The following is a 22,384-nucleotide window of genomic DNA, read 5'->3' as shown; positions in this document are numbered from 1 at the left end:
AATCTTTTTGTCAACTTGGTTTCTTTCCATTAGCACAGGTTTAGTATTTATTTTTAAACGGAATGGTCATAGGCCTCATTGTTTATAATTTATGAGTGAAAAAAAAAAAACATTATTTATGGATAATGATGGCATTGTTCACTCAACGGATCAATGAGGCCTACGATCAACCTGTTCCAAAAAAGAAATACAAAACATGTCCTGAAAGAAAACAAGTGTTAATCCCATATTTGGTAATAATATAGCATTAAGAGAAATTTATGAGCACATTTTTGGAGGCTGATCATTTTTGACCAGGAACACCATAAGTACAAAAATTATAGTTTTTTGGGGGGGAAGTAGTTATACCCTGTGTGAGCAAAGTCAGGAAGTTTTAGTCCAATGTGATAACATGAAATAGCATTTTCAGGAAAAAGAAAATCCTCTCCGGGTCAAAATGACCACAACACACCATGGGTTAAAAGGAACTATGGGTCTAACAATATACCGTGTCACAATATACCGCGATACATTTAAAAAAAAATATGTATCGTGGATAGTGACAATCTGTATTGTGTATAGATAATCCAAAATGAAAATGAATCTGTGAAAAAAGTGCTGGGTTACCAGCACTAAGTCCAAGGCTATTCATTGCAACCTCCAATGGAAAACCAAATTTAGCATTTTAAATCAACAGTACATCTTTTACCATATGTCTTGGAGTATCACAATAATATTGTATATTGTATTATAATATGTATCGAAATGTGACATGAGGGTATCGTTACACCCCTAGGAACTATTTGTTATAACACTTATTACTTTAACAAATTCAACAGCTGTTTATGATTTAACACTTGCCTTCTTGATCGGTTTTTCTACATTTCTTGCAGATGCAGAAGATCACAATGAAAGCAGCAATCAGCAGAGATCCAGCGGTGGCAGCAGAGATCAGCACTATCTGAGAGACTGAGTCTGTAACCATAGAGAGAGACAGTTAGTGTGATCTAGTGATAAGCCAACATCACAGTTAGTAGTACTTGCTGCTTAACATTTAAATCAATTTCAAAGTTTCTAGTTTATTCCATTCAACTGTGGGTTACAGTAAAAAATCAATGCTGACGACACAACACTGAAAATAAGGAAGATATAGAACATCTGCTGAGGAAGGTCAAGAGAAGAGAGTCAAATGATGGGACTAGAACTGAACATGAGGAAGACCAAGATCGTGAGCTCAATGGAGAAGAAATTGAGATTGTTGAACCTTGTGACCACTGATTTGAATAGAACTCATTAAATATTACATCATTTGGCGGTGGGCAAGATGGCTATGAAGTCTTTAGACAAAATATTCTAAAGCAAAGATGTCTGACTGCTGACGAAGATGAGACTAGTTCAGACCCTCATATTCTTCTACGTATTCCTTATATTGATCCAAAAACAAGACTGAAGGAAGATTGACTCAATCGAAATATGGTGCTGGAGAAGAATCATGTGTGTGCCATGAACGGACCAACAAGTCAATCAGAGGAAATCAAACCGGAAATGCCACTCAAAGCACAAATTATGAAACTGGATTTGTTGTACTACGGTCGCACGGTTTGAAGGGAAAGATCACTGGAAAAGAATATCATGATTGGGATCGAGGGTACGATGGGTCGATAGGTTGTTACAATGATGAGGATGGACGCTGGATTATCGCATCAGACTAGCACAAAACCAAATCCTTTTTTAATTCTTTAGTCTATCAAGTTACCAAGACTTGAATCCCAGCTGATGGGACATCAACAACAACATGTATTTAAAATAATCTACATAATAGAGATGATGAAAACAATAGAAGGAACAACAATTAGGAATCAATGTAATTTTTAAGCAATACAATGCTGAACATTTGTTTTATCACCAATCATTGAAACCAGCTCAGTCTTTATAATCAACTCAGTCAATGAACAATAATATCAGCCGTTGCTGCTGTACCTGCACATGTGTGGCAGAGTTGAGTGATGTTGGGATGTCTGGTCTGGTTGCTGATGGGATTGTTGAGCACACAGCTGTAGGTGTTTTTATCCTGATATTCCACCTCCAGAGGTAGAGAGAGACTGATGCTGAGATCAGACACACTGATGCTGGACAATAAACTGCTTCCTTTGTACCAGGAGAGAGTCACATGACCCACATTCACCACTGAACACACCAGTGAACAATTTGATGATGATGATGATGATGATGATGATGATGATGATGATGATGATGATGATGATGATGATGATGATGATGATGATGAACAATCTCTGTTGATGACAGGAACAGGCAGACGAGCTGAAAATATTAAAAACATCATAAATCATACTATATGTTCTGCTGATTGAGTGTTTGTGATTTTCAGATTTGAAAAAAAGGACACTCTCTGAGATGCCTGTACCAGAAAAATTTATTGTGTGTATATGATAATAATACAGAATATAGATTTTACTATTTTAAAATTGAAAAATCTTATATTTATACTTCAAAGTGATTACAAAATCAAGGAAACCAACATTAAACTCACCATAGACAGTGAGACTGAAACTCTTTCTCACACTGTCGATCTGTAGTTGATAATCTCCAGCATGTTCAGTTGTGATGTTTGTGATGGTCAGAGATCCAGTTTGATGATCCAGCTTCAGTCTGTCTCTGAATCTCCCATCAGGAACATCATCATATACAGTCATGCTGTCGGCCATTACATTGATTTGAGCTATTAAAGTGTTTTCAGTTCCAAACCTCCACAGAATCAGATCATCCTCCATCATTTCAGTAACAACAGAGTTTAGAGTGACTGAATCTCCCTCCATCACTGACACTGACTTCAGGCCATCTGTATCAGCAAACACATCTGGACAGAATAAAAGGCAAACAATTGTGCAATGGTTTATAAGATCAGTAATTAAATGTGACATGAAGAAGAGGGTGAAATTAAATCAGAAATAGATCAACAAACAGGGTTTGGGAGAGAAAAGCACCTTTTAGGAAAAAATATTTATAAAACTCATGGCCCTTTGCAATCAGAGATTTTGATGGTTCCACAATGTTAACAAAATAAAACAAAACAAAATCATTTTTAATATTTATTTTTTATACCTTGAGCCTATAAAACTTTATTATCTTCACATATTTTTTTTCAAGAATATTCACACAAGTATTTTTTAATGAATTTAATGAGCTTATTGACAGGCTGACTAAATCGTATGTGATCTGTAATAATAGACATAAATCCAAAAGACCATAAATCCAATTTATTATACTTTGTATAAACCATGAACAATCAGTTCGCAAAAACACATTAAACATTTTAACTTACCATCCAGTTGCCACAAACACAAGCTGAACAAAACGCCAAAATAAACCATTTTCCTAAAGCACTGTAACATAATCTCAGAAAGCTGACTGTTTTGACTTGACAGAAGTGTGACATTAATCTAGTGTGTGTATGTGTGTGTGTGTGGATCCTCCCCCAACAGGACTCGACCACCCTTCACTGACCACACACTGGGTTTCACTGAAAATACAATATTTATTAAGACTCACTTTAGTGGCAGAAAACATGCTATACCACAGGCAGTTTTTATGGCAGTTTATTATTTTTGTCATTAATTAATTTTGTAGCAATCTCTCTCTCTCTCTCTCTCTCTCTCTCTCTCTCTGTGTGTGTGTGTGTGTGTTTGTAACTGGAATAATTAATGTAATGGAATGAAAATATAACTTAATTTATAATGTGTGAATTATAATGAGTCTATAAGTGATGCATGATGAGTATGTGTTACCTATGACTCTTATTTCTCAAACATCAGTGTCTGTAAAGCTGTTTTCGTGAAAAGGAAGTCTGATCATGAGGTTCATAATAACAGAGGAAATGAAGACACTATGCCCACAAACAACACACGCATCAACTTGTGTCCAGTCACACACACACAAGTTTTCCATCCATCAGGTCAAAATGCATTTTCTTTGTAAATAAATGAGACCACAGAAGTTTCGCTTTGACACAGTTGCTGGTGTCACAGTCGGTGAATTGTGATCATTCTCTGCGCTATAAAGCATGCGCTGTGGTTTTCTATAAGTCTGTGGTTAAAACATTGTGTCTATGTTCGAATGCCCCCATAGTGAGGGCCTGAAAATCTTGTTTCCCTTGAAATTAATTCTTATACTTTCAGTATGACGCATTCGAGCCTATTTGCAAATCAGTCTCATTGAAGCTGCATATACATACACCGTTCAGGCATAACATTATGACCACTGACAGGTGAAGTGAATAACACTGATGATCTCTTCATCACGGCTCCTGTTAGTTGGTGGGATATATTAGCGAGCAAGTGAATGTTTTGTCCTCAAAGTTGATGTGTTAGAAGCAGGAAAAATGGGCAAGCGTTAGGATTTGAGCTAGTTTGACAAGGGCCAAATTGTGAGGGCTAGACGACTGGGTCAGAGCATCTCCAAAACTGCAGCTCTTGTGGGTGTTCCCGGTCTGCAGTGGTCAGTCTCTATCAAAAGTGCTCTAAGGAAGGAACAGTGGTGAACCGGCGACAGGGTCATGGGCGGCCCAGGCTCATTGATGCATGTGTGGAGCGAAGGCTGGCCCGTGTGGTCCGATCAAACAGACGAGCTACTGGAGCTCAAATTGCTCAAGAAGTTAATGCCGGTTCTGATAGAAAGGTGTCAGAATACACAGAGCATCACAGTTTATTGCTGCATAGCCGCTGACCAGTCAGGATGCCCATGCTGACCCCTGTCCACAGCTGAAAGCGCCAACAGTGGCACATGAGCATCAGAACTGGACCACAGAGCAATGGAAGAAGGTGGCCTGGTCTGATAAATCTTGTTTTCTTTTACATCACGTGGATGGCCGGGTGCGTGTGCGTGGCTTACCTGGGGAACACATTGCACCAGGATGCAAGAAGGCAAGCCGGCGGAGGCAGTGATGCTTTGGGCAATGTTCTGCTGGGAAACTTTGGGTCCTGCCATCAATGTGGATGTTACTTTGACAGGTACCACCAACCTAAGCATTGTTGCAGACCATGTACAGCCTTTCATGGAAACGGTATTCCCTTGTGGCTGTGGCTCTTTCAGCAGATAATGCACCGCCACAAGGCAAAAATGGTTCAGGAATGGTTTGAGGAACACAACAACAAGTTTGAGGCGTTGACTTGGCCTCCAAATTTCCCAGATCTCAATCAAGAGCAAACAAGTCAGATCCATGGAGGCCCCACCTCGCAACTTACAGGACTTAAAGAATCTGCTGCAAACGTCTTGGAGCCAGATACCACAGCACACTTTCAGGGGTCTAGTGGAGTCCATGCCTCGACGGGTCAGGGCTGTTTTGGCAGCAAAAGGGTGACCAACACAATATTAGGTCAAAATGTTATGCCTGATTAGTGTACGTAGCAAATGCCTTCATGTAGAAAATGCATGCATTGAAAATGTGTACCTTGCATGTGAATGTGATGTAACTTGCTTTGGAATAATGGCTCTGCCGAATGCATAGGTGTACATGCATCATCACACACATTCACAGAATAAAGATGCATCCTAATTCAGTCCATTACAATAGTTTAAAGTCCCTGTAAAGTCAACATTAAATGTGTTCTGTGTTTGTCAACCCACAGACAGATGTGTTATTAACCACCCAGCCAAATTTGAATCGTAAAAAAATCCGCCAAGTAAATAAAATAGCTTACCAAAATCTCTGTTCTCAAATGCTGGGGGGCGTGTCCGCTGTCGGCGTTGAAGTTCGTGCAATGCGCATGTTTTAATTTTGGCGAGCTTCCCGTGACAGAGAATCAGTCAACACTTCCTTTGTTCTCTTACAGCCGTTTGACTGGTTCTGCCAGTATATTCACTGGCAAGTTTAACACAATTTGTATAGGCTAATGCAAAACAATTATTCCCTTTCTCTCACTTTCTTGTGTAATTTGCTGCACGGCCACATGTCCTTATTTTCAACAAGAATAAAGTCATAAATCCAGTTCAAGATATCTTTAAAGTCATTGTTTTAGATAACAATTGCCTCCTGCATTATTTATACCTTTAAAAATGATGAATTAGCGTGCTGTACATATGTAGCCCTATATGAAACCGTATGCCTTATAACAGCGCCATCTGCTGGAGTAACAGCTATAAATACTTTATACTTTTGTTTCCTTATAACTTTTGTTTCTACATAGGTCTTTGTAAAAATGACCCCTGGCTAAACACACACACACACACACACACACACACACACACACACACACACACACACACACACACACACACACACACACACACACACACACACAATGAAAAGTAAAAAAAAAAAAAATACAATAAAGTACTACAATCTTTATTGATAAATTAAACATAACAAGCTGATTTGAAAACGTTCAAAGTAACCCACACTCCCCACAATTTCAACCGCCCAAATCAAAACTCGCAAGCGATTTAACAGAAAACGAAACGTAGCCTATAGTTCGACACCCATTACGTGACTTTCAGAGAAACGATACACATAAGCCTGGAAACGAAACTTAGTTATAATTGCGCCGAGAACTCGATATTACACACTTGAGTCTCATGCGCAACATCACTAATAGCCTAATGCTCTCTTCACTGGTTTAGAAAGCTGATCTCCCTGAATAACCAGATTATAAGTGCTCGAACTGGGCTATTGGCCAAACAAACGTGCGGTTTAAGATGTTTTTCAGCAGGGATAACGAATATAACATTAAGTCCAACCTATTCTCTTAAATCATGACTGGTCAAACGTGTATTGTAGATATCTTACTTGATTGTGACATAGGACACTTTGCAGCCACACCTACACTTAAATAAAGACACACCTTGTGTACTATAGCTTTCAGTACCCAACATCGCAACCAATATGGTGTACTCGGTGTCCTTTAGCTTCAACGAATTTTAAGGACAGCTCCGGGAGCTCCTGTTTTGCGGGAGGTTTTAATTTATGAAAGTTCTGAAAGCAGCTGAATTCAAGATTCGATTTCAATTGATTTATCGGGTGAACAAAGATTATAAAAAAAGGAGAAAAAAAGAAAGAAAGAAATTCAAAAAAAAAAAAAAAAAATGGAAAGCTATTTTTTGATCACTCTGTTTGTTTTTCTCGTTGATGGTAAGTCACTTGACTTTCGACATTTGCATTGACATGCAAATTCATGTAGAAAATGCGTGAATTAAAACATTGCACCTTATGATGTAGGCTAAGTTTAATTTGGACAAATGTCTCTGCCGAATGTATATCTAAATGCGTAGTTACATGAAGTTAGCCTACTCCATGAATGCAAATTCGGTCCATTACAATAGCTATAGCTAGTTTACATTCGTGCAATGTTCATGTTTTATTATTTTTATGTTGGCGAGCTTCCGGAGACAGAGGATCCTTTGTTCTCTTCCCGTTTTAGTTCCACAGCAAGCAGAGTCACTGACCATAATGCATGAAATAAATTATTCCCAATCTCTCATCTTTCTTGCTCTGTGCAATGTCAGTATTTTAAACAAGACTAAAGTAGTTAATAAATCCAGGTCAAGGTCAATGGTCGGCTATTGTAAAGTTGTTGTTTCATTTAGCCTACAGGGAAAAAAAGTCAGTTCATAATGACGTTTTACAAATGTGAGTTTATATCAATATCATTCTTACTTATCACAGTATATAGTTATATCACAGAATTCTAAGGAGAAATGTCAGTATTGTGAGATAAAAAGTCGCAATTACGTTTTTATTTTTTGTTTCGGGGCGGTAACAAGCTTAAGCAAGTGATTGTCACTGTTGATCACGTGGTTTTCTGAGAAACGATACTGCCTCGAGACTGTTCATTCATGCTGCGTACTCAGTACAAAATAATTTGAGCATCTGTTTCATAGTATCACCACTAGGCTAATAAATGCTATCATGGTCTTGTTTTGTTTGGCGTAGCCTATTGACTACCATTTGTATAACCACCACAACTAAACAAACCAAAGTTGTAGCTAAAACATGGTTAGTCCACGGTTAGCACGGAATAACTAAAATAATTACGTTTTTTTTTTTTTTTTTTTTTCAAAGTAAAGTAAAACCATGATTAATTTTCATAAAGGACTGGTCTCCATGAATAAAGAGCTCAAACTCCTTTAATACCACCAAACATACCCGTTGGCTGTACATTATAAAACCAGCATACAAGCTTAGGCTGGTTTCAGATATTTTTCATCAGAGACATTCCAACAGAATTGTAGTTCAGTATGATTACAGTATACAGATCTTCTGTTATCAGCTTTCTCATAATACAAAACATTGGTGTGTTGTTGAATTCCTTTTCAAATGCACACACCCACATAAGTAGGCTTATTATGGTGTATTTTTGTCTTCAGGTGTGTTTGGTGATGAATCGACAACAGTGCCAGTGATGGAGGGAGATTCAGTCACTCTAAACACTGGTGTTATCAAACAACAACATGACAAGATGCTGTGGTATTTTAATGACACTCGTATTGCTCTGATCAATGGAGATCCCAGTAAGAGTTGTCTGTATGATGGTGACGGTGGGATATTCAGAGACAGACTGGATGTGGACTATGAGACCGGATCTCTGACCATCAAAGACATCAGACCTGAACACACTGGACGTTATGAAGCAAATTTCATCCAAAGCAAGAGCTCAGGAACCAGCCAAAGCTTGAACAGAAACAGCAAGTGTGACAGCACAAAAATCACCATAAAAACAAGTAACATTGGCGACACCATAAAAACATTCAGTGTTTCTGTCAGTGGTGAGTCAGTCAATCATATGATTGTTTGAATGTCTGAACTATGAAATTCAGTTTAGTTTATTTCCTCTTTACTTGCATTGTAAATATAAAACCTGCTTCAGAGCAGATTTACTGCATTTCTGAATTGGTCAAGATTAGACTGACACCATTTAGTCATTTTCAGTAGACATATCTTCAACATTACGATGATATTAAAAATATTATAACTGGTCCTAAAATGATCTTTTTCTGACTGATTTCTTTATTATTATTCTTTTGTATTTTCCAGCTTCTCTTTCTGTTCCTGACAAAATCAACGAAGAATTGTACGAGAATGGGAAGAAGGAAGAATGGGACTGGAGTATGTTTTCTCCTCCCTTCCTTTTTTATTTACAGTCATGTGAAAAAGTTGGTATGAGGCGTTTGTGCTAATATGCTGTGTTTGGTTTTCTGTGCTAGTGATGGAGAGTTCGGTTCTTCTCTGCGAACCGGTTCTTTCGGACAGTTTGTTTCAATGAACCGGATAAAAAAAAACGGTTCACCGGTTCATTTACGCTCAAACGTAATGACGTCAAGTCTATTGTGGGCTGGATAAACAAACACATAACACGTTAAAATATATAAAGACAGTAATCATAACATCAGTCAGATAAAATATCATCATAATCTGATAGGTTTATTACAATTAAGTTTTACATCTAAAGCATCCAAACACATACAGGCAGTGATGTGCAAACGAGGATGTTTTACAGTTTTAAAATCAATAAATCAGTCTTCATCAGTGCAGAAACCATGATCCACTTACTAGTTTTTAATTAAATAAATACGGTTCGCCAGGTTTCCCCCTCATTCGTGTCCTCGCTCGGAGTCGTTTGACAGACGCGCTTATATCAGTTGTTGTTCGTTCGGTTCAGTTCGACGCATGCTCAGTCAGTATCAGCTCATCGGTTCTCAATCGGACATGTCCGAAATAAACAGTTCTCGGTTCAGTGTACTGGTGATCCAAAAACCGTTGCAACTGATTCTTTACTCGAGAACGAGAATGAAATTGAGATTCAAGAACCGCGAGAGCGATTCAAAAGGAGTCGCTTGCTTCGCCTTCGCTGTATGAAAGAAATGAGAATGGAGTTCTAACAAAGTTAGGCAGATTGTTTTTCTGAATTCAAACCTACCCTTATAAGAGACGGTCTAGCTGCATATGGTAACTTAACCTCTGTTTAAAACTGCCTTTGCACTTTGTTTTTGCTTATTATTATTTAATTTTGTTTTGTTGATAAAGCACAACAACTTTTTTAATTTACAAACAACAGGCAATACCTGTTAAATACAGTGTGTAAGTGCACTTTTCCAGCAATTTTTATTTTTTATAATGTGTGTATTATTTGAACACTTTAATACATTTTTATTAAAACATTGTTTATTTAATACAAACCCTATTTGTGAATGTGTCCTCATTAACTATAATTACAGTAGGTATTTATACCTACAGGTATTTCATAAAATATTATGGTCCAACATCCCTAACAGAGATCATAGAAATAAACTTTAGCCTAAAACAGAATCCTCAACTGAACAAAAAGTCCTTTAAGACACACATAAACATGAATCTTTTAAATAATTAAATAAATACTTTTTAAAATGTTTTGTATTGTTTCAAAAACTGTAATGTCAATCACATGCTCATACAGTGATAAGACAGTAATTAACTCATAAACATATGAGATATGAAAAATATTTCCACATTTCCATGTTTTATATTATAACAAAACTTGCTTTTCGTTCTCTTGAAAAATTACACGCATGCTCAGTCAGTATCAGCTCATCGGTTCTCAAATCGGACATAGTTCTCGGTTCAGTGTACTGGTGATCCGAAAACCGCTGCAACCGATTCTTGACTCGAGAACGAGAACTGCGACAGACCGTGTATGTTCGTTCGTGTAGGTTCACGCATGTTCGGGATCTCCAGTTCTCTCTTAGTAGGTTAAGTCAGTGTATTGTTGGAGTACCTGAATAACTCCAGGATGTTGGTTTATTTCGAGTCAGAGGGACAGTCAGACACGTCAAAAAGTGATTAACTTTATACATTTGTGGATTATTGCTTGCTAGAGATGCGAACTGTTTCGAACGATTCATTCCGATTTGGTGAACTGATTCGACCGGTTCACTAAAAAGAACCGGTTCAAAAGAACGATTCGTTCGCGAACCAGACATCACTATTCTGTGCATTATGGCCAAACATCTCCACTTTAGTCTCGTCTGTCCAAAGGACATTGTTCCAGAAGTCTTTTGGTTTGTTCAGATCCAGCTAAGCTGTTGCTGTCATGGTTTTTTTTTTCCGTTTTTTTAGAGAGATCCTGGCAACCCTTCCAAACATGCCATACTTGTCCCGTCTTGTTCTAATTGTACTGCCATGAACTTAACATTGAACATGTTAACTAAGGCCTGTAGAGTCTCTAAGATCATTATTGATGTCTTTCCTCCTTGGCATTGTGTTAACACACACCTGAATGCTCCAGACCAGCAAACTGACAAAACTTCTGCTTTTAATGAGTTGATAATCAATGAATCAAAAACATTTCATTATCAGTGCCTGACGGCTATGTACCCTCTTAATTCCTATGGAAGCAGAGCAGTGAGGGTGTACTTAGTTTGTCACCCATGGATTTTCCATTTTGGCCAAGTTATTGTTAAATATGTCATGTGTTGTTGTTCATCTGAGGTTGTATTTACCTCATTTTAAGACCTGCTATAGACCAGATGATTTTTTATTATGTCCTGATATGTAAACCATAGAATTCAAAGAGGGTGTACTTTTTTTTTCACATCATATACAACTACCATCAGTTCACTCACACTAATGACGGTCTGTCTTCAGCTCTTCCAGGTTCAGGTCCGTCTACAGGTCTTATAGCTGGAATAGCTGCTGTTGTTGTTCTGTTGGTGTTTGTTGCTGCAGTTGCTGCTGTGATTTACTATCTCCACAGACGCTCTAAAAATGGCAAGTACCACCTACAGATACTGTAGTAAGAGGAAAACATCATCTTTATTATGCATGTTTTTAATTGTGTGTGATTTATTTTTTACAGCAGACGTGGAGAAAAACAAGCTTGAACATCTGTTGAAAGTCTAAATATGAGGTAAGATGCTGCACTACTGTTGTGTCTTTGTAGAAAATACCCATCAAAACAATATGTATGGTGCAAATGTCACAACCTTCGCAATTAAAAAAAAAAAAAGTTATTTATATGTTTTGCTGTAATGAGCCATTTGATAATATAATTTTCTTTGTGCCATAAATTGTAATAATCAAGTGATATTTTTGAATTCACAAAAATTCAGTGTGTGAGTGTGAAAACTGATGGTATAGTGAACACAGAAATCTACTCCCACCATCCTCCAGTTAGTCTGGGGTTACATGAAGAGACATAAATAACTGAGACTGCATATATCTGTATATTTATATTCCCACTGACTGAGTAGAATTTATATATATATATAAGTCATCTAACTGGAATAAAAAAAAAAACCTGATACTTATTACTGATGACAGATGTGTAGATTTCACTGTTAATTTCTCTCTCTTTTTCTTGTGATTTATTGTTTTCTTACAGAAGGAGAAAGACAGATGTCATGCCATGTCATGTCATGTTTATATGATAAAAAATGGTTGACTATATTGGTGCCTGATTTAGTCCATATGACCATATAGGTGACCATAAGTCTGAGTGGACATCCATGACTTGTGGAGTCTCTCGAGGCTCACCACTCTTGCACCGCTCCTGTTTAAACTGTCTATGCACCCCCTGAGCCAAATGATGAGAGAGAACCAAATTACTTAGGGTAGAATTGGATTTATAGTTGCTCTGTTTTTGAAGTCCATGAAAAGTGCATCTGTCTGTCAAATAACTGCTCCACATGGCTTTGGGGTGTTAATAAAGGCCTTCTGAAGCGAATTGACGCGGATGTGTAAGAAAAATATCCATATTTTAAACTTTATCTAGTTAACGTTCGGCCGACCGCCATTGTCGAGTATAAAACCTTACTGCTTGTCTATAAATCTTTAAATAATCTAGCACCTTCTTACTTGACAAACCTACTCCACCCCTACACTTCTGCAAGAGGACTAAGGGTTCACTCAAAGCAAGGAGAGTCTGCTTTTAGCTATTATGCCAGCCGCAGCTGAACCAGCTTCCAGACGAGATCAGATCTGCTCCAACAGTAGCCACATTCAAATCCAGACTCAAAACACATCTGTTGCATTTACTGAATGAGCACTGAGTTACTGTACGTCCGACTGATTGCACTGTATTTTATTTTTGCATCCTCCTTTTTATTCTAAACTATTTTAATATAACGTTGAAAAGTTTTTGAACTGTTTTCTATTTGAATATATTGTAAAATGTAATTTATCTGTACTTAGTTTATTGTTCAAAAGAACAGCATTTATTTTAAATAGTGTCTTTTGTATTTTTCCATTGTGGAGTTTGTGCATTTTCTTGTGTCTTTGGGCATTGTGAAACAGACTGAACGATTTTCCGTAAGCCTATCCGTTGTCACATCTAGGCCTAATTCATTTATGGACAAAACTACAAAGAAATCCATTTTGCTCCTGTTTCACAAAAGAGGTCCTGTTTGTCAGTGTTCGTAAACTGGACTGCAGTGATTGTAAATCATATACTCGTATTTAAGCACCAGCAGCACATTTTTGCTATAAATTTCATTTTACAACCATACACTTAAAGGGGCTATATGCAACTTTTTCCCCAAAATAAACGTAACAATAGCCTTTTTATTGTACCATTTATGACTCAAACATCTCCTGATGAGCATACTGACACCTTGTCCGCTCACAGTGGGTGCACCTATAAGCTTGTATCCTATTTTTCCTATTTTCTGGCGGGTCGTCTTTTCCCGCGCTGTCTGCGGATGTGACGTCACCACCGCTGCGAGAGCGAGCAGAAAATGAGAGGAGTTCTATTTTTTGGCCACAGGTGTCAGTCGCGAGTTTAAATTTCAGAAAAACGCATATAGCCCCTTTAATAAAAAGTAAATTAGCTTTTTCTCGTGCAAGTGTGTTCAGGTTTTCATGGGCCAGTGTGAATAAAACCAGATATTCAAAGACACAAGATAGTCTATGCATGACCTGACGTTTTATTTTTATCCAAAACGAGGTGATGTGAACATCCTGGAGCGCTAAACACTCTCATGTGATGTCTGTTTTATTCATACTGGAAGCCAGAGGGCGCCCTCATGCTAAAAGCCCACAAGTGAGACTCATGGAAGCCCTTAAGGCCTGTTCACACCGGGACGATTTTCGCACGCGTTTATCGCCGACGTTTAACGCCTCGGGACTAAACAATGGGCGCCAATGTGAGTGTTCACACCGACGCGCAAAACGCCAGGCGTAAAAGCGTCATTTTTAAAAAAACGCCTCGGGTTCGTTTTTTTATTTTGACGCGGCGCGTAAAAAACTGTCCGACCAATGAGATCGGCGCTTTTGTTCACGTGCCTGGAGCTGCTGAAGTGACAGTAAAACACGACTTGGTGGCGCTCAAGCACAAAACAGTCTTGCCGTGCACACATTGATACGACGAAGAAGTAGTAAGTAGACAAAGAAGAAGATGAACTGCTAATGCTGCTTGCCAGTTAGCAAAAAGTGTGTGAATGGTTTTGTCCATATACATAATATGTCTATGGTTTTGGCAAGCACGTAAATACTGTCTCTCTTCTCCTTCTGTGTGACAAGCGAGTGTCAGAAGCGTAAGTGCCCCAGCACCACCTTGTGTACCGGGAGCGCATCTACTGAATGTGCACGTTCACTCGGCGCAGCGCCAGTGAAAATCGCTTGGGTGTGAACACTCAAGACGCGCCGAAAAACGGCACGAAAAACGCTGGCGATAAGCGCGCGCGATATTCGTCCCGGTGTGTACAGGCCTTTACACTTATGACATTCCAGGAAATCCCTCATATGGACAAGCACAGTTCTCTGTGGCTGAATAAAAAGCAGAAACATTTGACTGATGAAACGATAAGACCAACGCTGCATCCAAGAGTACATTTGAATTTACTTTGCTACAGTTAAAAAAAAAAAACGACGCTCTTTATACTATGAATATGGGAAGTATGAATGAAATTTGGACGTACTACAAGCGCCCTGTTGTTACGGTCTCATGACCTACCAGCGTCAGCTTCACTTCCATTCCTAAACTCCCTCTCGTGTGCTCATGGGATAGTAAAGTGTCCATCAAATGTGCACTTCAGAATCTCACCAGAAGTATTGGGCCATCCCGGTACTTTTGCTGCATTTACACCATACCGTAATTACAGTAGTCTCGAGATTATGACATTATATTCAGAGCTGTTCAGGTCCTTGGACTGGGAATTTTGCGTTTCTATGGCAACACTATCAATCCCTAAATGAATCAGCAGCGGTCAGGGGTACAGCAGTCATGTGGTACAAGAAGGAGATCTCCGAAAACTACCATAATTACAAGCTCTACAAGGACATTAATGCTTTTTACAAGTTTAAATCTCAAAATTATGGTAATTTAAACATGCTTTTGAAATGCCTAGGCCTGAAAGTCCCAGACGATGCCACCGGCTTGAGGAACCGAAGCAAAGATGAGGTGCTGGCAGAACGGGGGGACACCGACATGCATGACATGGTTGTAGAACATTTTTCATAAAATGAATATTTTTAGAGATAACATCCTCAGATTTGAAATGAAGCATGAGCAGACCAGTGGCTTCAGCTTCATTGTGTTTCTAAGTTTCTACAGCCACATCATTTTATATACATTAAAATTATATATATTTTTTAATATTTAGATTTTTTGAGATTATATATATTCATATTAATAACAGTCTTGAACTGTAAACTCTCAAGTGTTGGCTTTCTAAATATATGTTGGTTATGTGTCTATTCAGAATGATTTATGAGCAGCAACCATTTGATTTTGCGTATGAAATGTATGCCCTACTCAGGTCAGAACTTTCACTTTCTCTCAGAAGTTAGAATGATCTTTCATTCTTTGAGACATAACATCTGTAACGTTTGTGAACAACTTTAGTCTTTTATTACACCCTTAAATTACCATTTAGGCCTACATATATGTATATCAGTTCAAGGTAATATTCAGTTCAGTTCTACAGTGATTTATTTTTGCAACAATATTTTACATTTATATCTGTGGGGATGCTGCATACAGTTATACATCAACATGAAAACAGCAACATGACATACAATAAGAAAGAATGAAAACAGAATCATTATAGAATCAAATGAAATATTCAAGAATATTCATAGTTTTGGCCACCAGATGGCCCCAATACACCAGATTCAGGTGATGAACTTTTACAATCCAGTTCTCAGAGTGAATAGGTAAGCAAAGCTTCACAATCAATAAACAATTAGACCACACATATTTTAAAACTGCAATATATGTCACAATATATTTATGACATCTGTTCTGTTTTCTCTGTTTTAGCTCTTGTAGCTCTGACGTCATTGAGCAGAAGAACAGCAGCAGCCACGCCCATCAGCGCAGTGACGACCAATCGGAGCACAGCTTCAGCAGAATCACATGAGTGGGCGTGAACTTCTGAAAAAAGGGAGAAACCAAGAATTGAATTGTGATTTTCAACAAGTAAACTTTTGTCTCTGCCGTAAACTCAAAAAGATATCTGAAAAATCTCATTTTGTGCTTCACAGAAGAAAAATAATGTAAAAACTGTTCAGAAATACAATGACGATAGAAGCTCATTCATCCAAGTAATCTTATGTTATCAGTCTCGATAAAATCAACAAATTAATTCAGTGAATAAATGCAACTAATATCATCACTGTCGTACCTGCACATGTGTGGCAGAGTTGAGTGATGTTGGGATGTCTGGTCTGGTTGCTGATGGGATTGTTGAGCACACAGCTGTAGGTGTTTTTATCCTGATATTCCACCTCCAGAGGTAGAGAGAGACTGATGCTGAGATCAGACACACTGATGCTGGACAATAAACTGCTTCCTTTGTACCAGGAGAGAGTCACATGACCCACATTCACCACTGAACACACCAGTGAACATGATGATGATGATGAAAGACAGTTTGAAGAGCTGATGATGATGATGATGATGATGATGATGATGATGAAGAACATTGTGAAGAGCTGATGATGTCAGGAACAGGCAGACGAGCTGAGAGAGTTCAGAAAGTGTTTATTGAAGTGTCAGTGAGCATCTCGTAATCTTATTCCTCTCCATACATTTATATAAAAAAAGTTATTATTTACACATATGGAGAAATATCAGAGGAAAATTATGATTATTGAAATGAATTTGAAATAATCAATTTTGATTATTAAAAGGATTTAGTAATTTTAATAATTAAGATATGTCTAGTTTAAAGCTAAAAACAGGTGAAACAAATAATAAACTCACCATAGACAGTGAGACTGAAACTCTTTCTCTCACTGCTGATCTGTAGTCGATAATCTCCAGCATGTTCAGTTGTGATGTCTGTGATGGTCAGAGATCCAGTTTGATTGTCCAGCTTCAGTCTGTCTCTGAATCTCCCATCAGGAACATCATCATATACAGTCAGGCTGTCGGCTGTTACATTGATTTGAGCTATTAAAGTGTTTTCAGGTCCAAACCTCCACAGAATAAGATGATCATCCATCATTTCAGTAAGAGCAGAGTTTAGAGTGACTGAATCTCCCTCCATCACTGACACTGACTTCAGTTCGTCTGTATCAGCAAACACACCTGAAGAACAGAGACAGATGAAGCACGCAGTAGATCAGTTTTTGTAACTGTAATGAACAGCAACACACAGACACAGGAGATGAATATATGTCGTGGTGTTTATTTATCTGACACTGTAAGCACAATACAGGTGGATCTGTGGGTGGAGCTACAGGAGCATTCATCTTCTGCTCTGGAGACTGAAGGGTTATGGGAAGGCAAATAGAGCAAATCTGGTAAAGCGTTTGAAAAACGCCTCACTAATGTTCCACAGAGATACTGTATACTTTAAGCTTGTCACCATTCCCCGTATGGAGCTGACTGCCGCAGTGGTGGCTAGCAGGATGGACAAGTTGTGGAGGAAAGAGCTGCAAATGGACCTCCAAGAGTCAGTCTTTTGGACGGACAGCACTTCTGTTTTAAAATACATAAAAAATGAGACATCCAGATTTAAAATCTTCATAGCAAACAGAGTGTCTGAAATATTGAAGGTGTCTAACGTATCCCAGTGGAGATACGTGAATACATCAACCAACCCTGCGGATCTAGCCTCTAGAGGTGTTAAGGTTCAGTCATTGCTAAAGACTAGTGCGTGGTTCTGTGGTCCTGACTTTCTTCATGAGCCTGAGAGCAGGTGGCCCGAAAATCCTGAGACCTTGGAAGACTCTCTTGTTGGAGACCCAGAGGTCAAGGCTGTGATGGTGAACGCTGCTCAAGTTGAGGAGGTCAGTCCGGTGGAGAAGCTTATCGCCTACTTTTCCTCCTGGCTTCGTCTTAAAAGGGCTGTTGGTTGGTTTCTTAAGTTTAAGACGTTGCTTCTGTCTCTGGTGCGACATCGAAAGCTGCTGATCGAAACCCTTTCTGAATCGGACCTAGGTGCTGAGCAGCTGGAGAAAGAGCTACAGGTCCAGATGGAAGGTATTAGGGCTCGAGTGCCAAAGGGTGTCCTGTCCGTGGACGATATGGTTGCAGCAGAGTCAGATATTATCAGGTTTTGTCAAAAAATAATGTTTCCGGAAGAACTGTCTAACTTGAAGAAAGGAGAGTGTGTAAGAAGGACGAGCCACCTCTATAAGCTTAACCCGATCCTGGATGGTGGTCTCATTAGGGTTGGAGGACGACTTAGTAGAGCAGCTATGCCAGTGGAAGTAAAACATCCGATTATACTGGCTAAAGATCAACATATCTCCAATCTTATTCTCTGTCATGTACACCAAGACACAGGCCATGGTGGACGAAACCATATGCTTTCTCATCTGCGTCAGAAGTATTGGATTCCTGGTGCCTGTGTTGCCATCAGAAAGGTTTTGGCTAAGTGTGTCACCTGCCGTAGATTGTCTGCTTCACCTGGACATCAGAGAATGGCTGACCTTCCTCACAACAGAATAACTCCTGATGAGCCTCCTTTCAGTCGAGTTGGTTTGGATTGTTTTGGACCGTTTGAGGTTAAGCGTGGAAGAGTTATGGTCAAGAGGTGTTGTGAATTCTCTTCCTTTAAGTTTAAAGTTGGCTGTGTGTGTGAGGTTTAAGTTATGACTTGCGTAAGTAACGTAGTGCAGCGTTTCCAGCACGTACAGTCTTAGCGTATCTGCCTATTCACTTACTCCAGCGGAGGAGTCAGATTGCGCGCTCTCACTCAGCTGCAGCGTTTATGTGCAAGAGAAAGTTCATGATGAAGTAAGTTTATTGACATGTATATTGTTAATAACCCAGATGGTTACACTGTATAACAGCGGTGCTACGTTAGACCAGCTTAATGACGATGTTGATGTTTAGCGATCTTTCTGAGTGTAATTTGATCCTGATTAACGAGCGGATTCGTCCCGCTAGCATCACGGCTCGTATAGTTCATGTTTACAAAGTTATTATCTGCAACATTTCCAGTGTTATATTATCCTTCACTGGCTGTCATGTTTACTGCCTGTATGAATGATCCAGTTCATTTTATATATAATCTATATTTGGTTGGTTCTGTCAATTTCATTGCACTATACAGTTGTTATTATTGCGGATTCATGCTAATATATATTTCTTGATTATAATTATGCATCAGTGCATTATATGGGGTTATTATTGAGGCTGCAATTTATCGTACTGTTATTGTATTGAACAGTATGCAGAAAGTCTGTATTTATTTGGTTTATTTTATTTATTTCAGAAACTACCTCAACTTCACTAATGTGTATATGGTCACATCTTGTACAATAAACAGCCAAATTCAATCTGATGACTCCGACTCCCTGACCAGAGTTCTGTAGCGGTCAATAACATATTCACCAGCATTCAGTGGGGCAATCCCCAACATTGGTCCTTCGAGCCGGATCTATTGACTACTACAGTGATGTCATCAGAAGAGCGATCAACTTCATTCCCTCATGCTGAGACTTCAGACAGACCCTCACGGCAGCGTCGCACACCCAAGCATCTGGAGGAATATCTTCTTGACTATAGCCATCACCGACCTGCCCTTTCCTCCCCACCTACAGCAGAGGTGCCAGCGGAGCAGAGAGGAGCAGCAGCCGCAGTGGGCATAACTAGTCAGTCACGACCAGTCTCCAGCCAGGGTGAGCATCCGGACACAAGTTCATTGGACATGTTGAGCATGAGTTCATTGAGGAAAATCTTGACGTCTATTTCTGAAAAGGAAAGGGATGAGGCTGCCGATATGAATGTGCTTCACAGTAAGCTTAAACAATATGAAAACCGACAGCGTCGGCGCAAAGAGCTGATGGAACATATCACATCGTTCCTGAGGGAGGAAGAAGATGAGGAGGATGATCAATTTGAAAAGCCTGCTACATCACCACTAAGATCTCATTTAGTAACTCCTTTACATCCACCTCCCTCCAGTCATTCTTCCTCTGCATCACAGTCACCTGATGTTGAGTTACTTACCCAGGGACATGTGAGTGACACACAGATAAGTTCAAGTACACCTGCAGCAGCGGCAGAGCACTTCAACCCTGGTTTTGTGCCAATACAGCCAGTCGCTTCACTCCCTTTGTACTCGCCAATTTCATCTGGGATGTTACCTGGCGCCGTAGCCCATGCTACAAGAGCAGAGACTGTGCCATTACGGCTTAATAAACAGTTTTACCCTTATGACGATGCTGGAAATGCTTTTCTGCCTCAGGTGCAGCCACAGTTAGTAGCTCCCACGCCAACCTACCAGCATCCCAGTGTGCCTTACCTCTACACCACAGTGGCACCTTCTCCACGACAACCTGTCGACACGCTGCCTACACGTTTTTCAATTCCTCATTATACTCCAGTGCCTCCAGTGGTGTCAGTGCCGCAAACCCTGCACAGCGCTTCAGTTCCTGTTGTAAACATGCCCGCCCGTGCAGACAATTCTCTAATGTCATTGAACCAGCCACTGAGGCAACCAGAATACTTTGTGCCTCACCGCTCTTTACATGCTGCTCCCCAACCAAAGATTCCTGATTTTGTGGATGACAACGAGAGGGAATTTGCTAACCTGAAGTTGGCACTGGACAACCTTCTGGAACCTCATGCAGAGCTAGATGAAAAATACAAGTACCACATCTTGCTGGAACATCTCAAATTGCCTGAGGCACAGATGATTGGACAGTCTTGTCGCCACCATCCATACCCATATTCAGCAGCTATGCAAGCTCTTCAGTTGCAATATGGTCAACCACACCAGCTGGCTCAGAGCGAAATAGCAGCAATCCTCACAGCACCAGAGGTAAAATCGAATGACGCTCGCAGTTTCCAGAGTTTCGCTCTCCGCGTCCATCTCCTAGTAAGCATGCTGTTGTCTTTGGAGGGGCCCAGAGGGATGGAGTTGAACTGCTGCTCGCATGTAGATCGCTTGCTCAGTAAGCTGCCCAAGTACTTAAGAGATGGCTTCATAGAGTTTCTCCAGTTGCAAGGGAAGCTCAACTCACCAAATATTAACCCATACAACCTACAAGACTTTGCGGGATGGCTCCAAGTCAAAGCTCAGCAACAGAGACTGTCCAGTAGGTTAGTGCAGCGCTACCAATACGAGAAATCTCTAATCAGTCCAAAGGAGAAGACTGTGGTTAAACCTAGAAGCCAAAGTACAGCCTTGTATCATGGTGCAGCATCTACAGAGGCTAAAGCCTACCTCGGTTATAAGGTGTCTCAGAAGAGAACGCCACCCAAAGTCAACTGTCTCTTCTGTAGCAGCAAAGACCACTACATCACACGATGCAACAGTATCAAAGAACAGTCAGTTGATGAACTTTGCAAATGGATCTCAGAGGGAAAACGCTGCTGGAAATGTGCTCGTTCCCATGCACCTGAAGTATGCAGTTTAAAGAAACCCTGCGGTGACTGTGGTGGTATCCACCTTCAGGTGCTTCATGGTGTGGCCCGAAGACATGCCACTGAAACATTATCAGATACCTCTGAGAGTCGTATCTACCTCCTACCCTCCATTACATCTGGCAGAGTCCTCCTGAAAGTGGTACCAGTTCTGCTACACCACAAATCAAGGACATTGGAGACATATGCTATATTAGATGACGGAGCACAGCGCACCATGATCCTACCCAATGCCATCCAACAGCTCCAGCTGAAAGGTGAACCTGAGACTCTAGCCCTTCGTACCGTCCGACCTGACACTACGCATCTCAGTGGCTCCAGGGTCACCTTTGAAATCTCCCCAAGAGGTAACCCAGAGAAACGCTATCAAGTGTTTGGAGCATTCACAGCTTCTGGTCTAGATCTGGTGGAACAGTCATACCCTGTTCAGACTCTTCAGAGACGGTATGCACATCTAAGGGGAATTCCGCTACAGCCATTTCACAAGGTACGTCCACTGGTGCTCATAGGTTCAGACCAAGTTCACCTCATTACCGCAGAAGAGCCTATTCGCCAAGGCACCAAAGGGGGTCCAGTAGCAGTCCATACAGCTCTCG

The 22,384-nt window shown here is 39.9% G+C and overlaps 1 protein-coding gene across 2 annotated transcripts; it reads left to right on the top strand.

The window, feature by feature from the left end:
• The first annotated feature begins 6,804 nt into the window (after positions 1-6,804).
• LOC307120307 (uncharacterized protein) lies at positions 6,805-13,102 on the top strand. Of its 2 annotated transcripts, none has more exons than XM_079807289.1 (6): positions 6,805-7,123; positions 8,359-8,757; positions 9,026-9,097; positions 11,612-11,734; positions 11,826-11,873; positions 12,348-13,102. In XM_079807289.1, exons 1-5 carry the CDS (start codon positions 7,078-7,080, stop codon positions 11,864-11,866), a joined length of 681 nt encoding a protein of 226 aa, XP_079663415.1. In that variant the 5' UTR covers positions 6,805-7,077; the 3' UTR covers positions 11,867-11,873; positions 12,348-13,102. The 2 variants fall into 2 exon arrangements, with proteins under 2 accessions (XP_079663415.1, XP_079663414.1); XM_079807288.1 differs by having other exon boundaries at positions 11,823-11,873.
• The last annotated feature ends 9,282 nt before the right edge of the window (positions 13,103-22,384 follow it).

This window comes from Gobio gobio, assembly GCF_949357685.1.
Source record: "Gobio gobio genome assembly, chromosome: 24".
Taxonomy (NCBI): domain Eukaryota; kingdom Metazoa; phylum Chordata; class Actinopteri; order Cypriniformes; family Gobionidae; genus Gobio; species Gobio gobio.
Note: the sequence above shows the minus strand (reverse complement) of the source record. Positions and strands in the feature narration are given on the sequence as shown.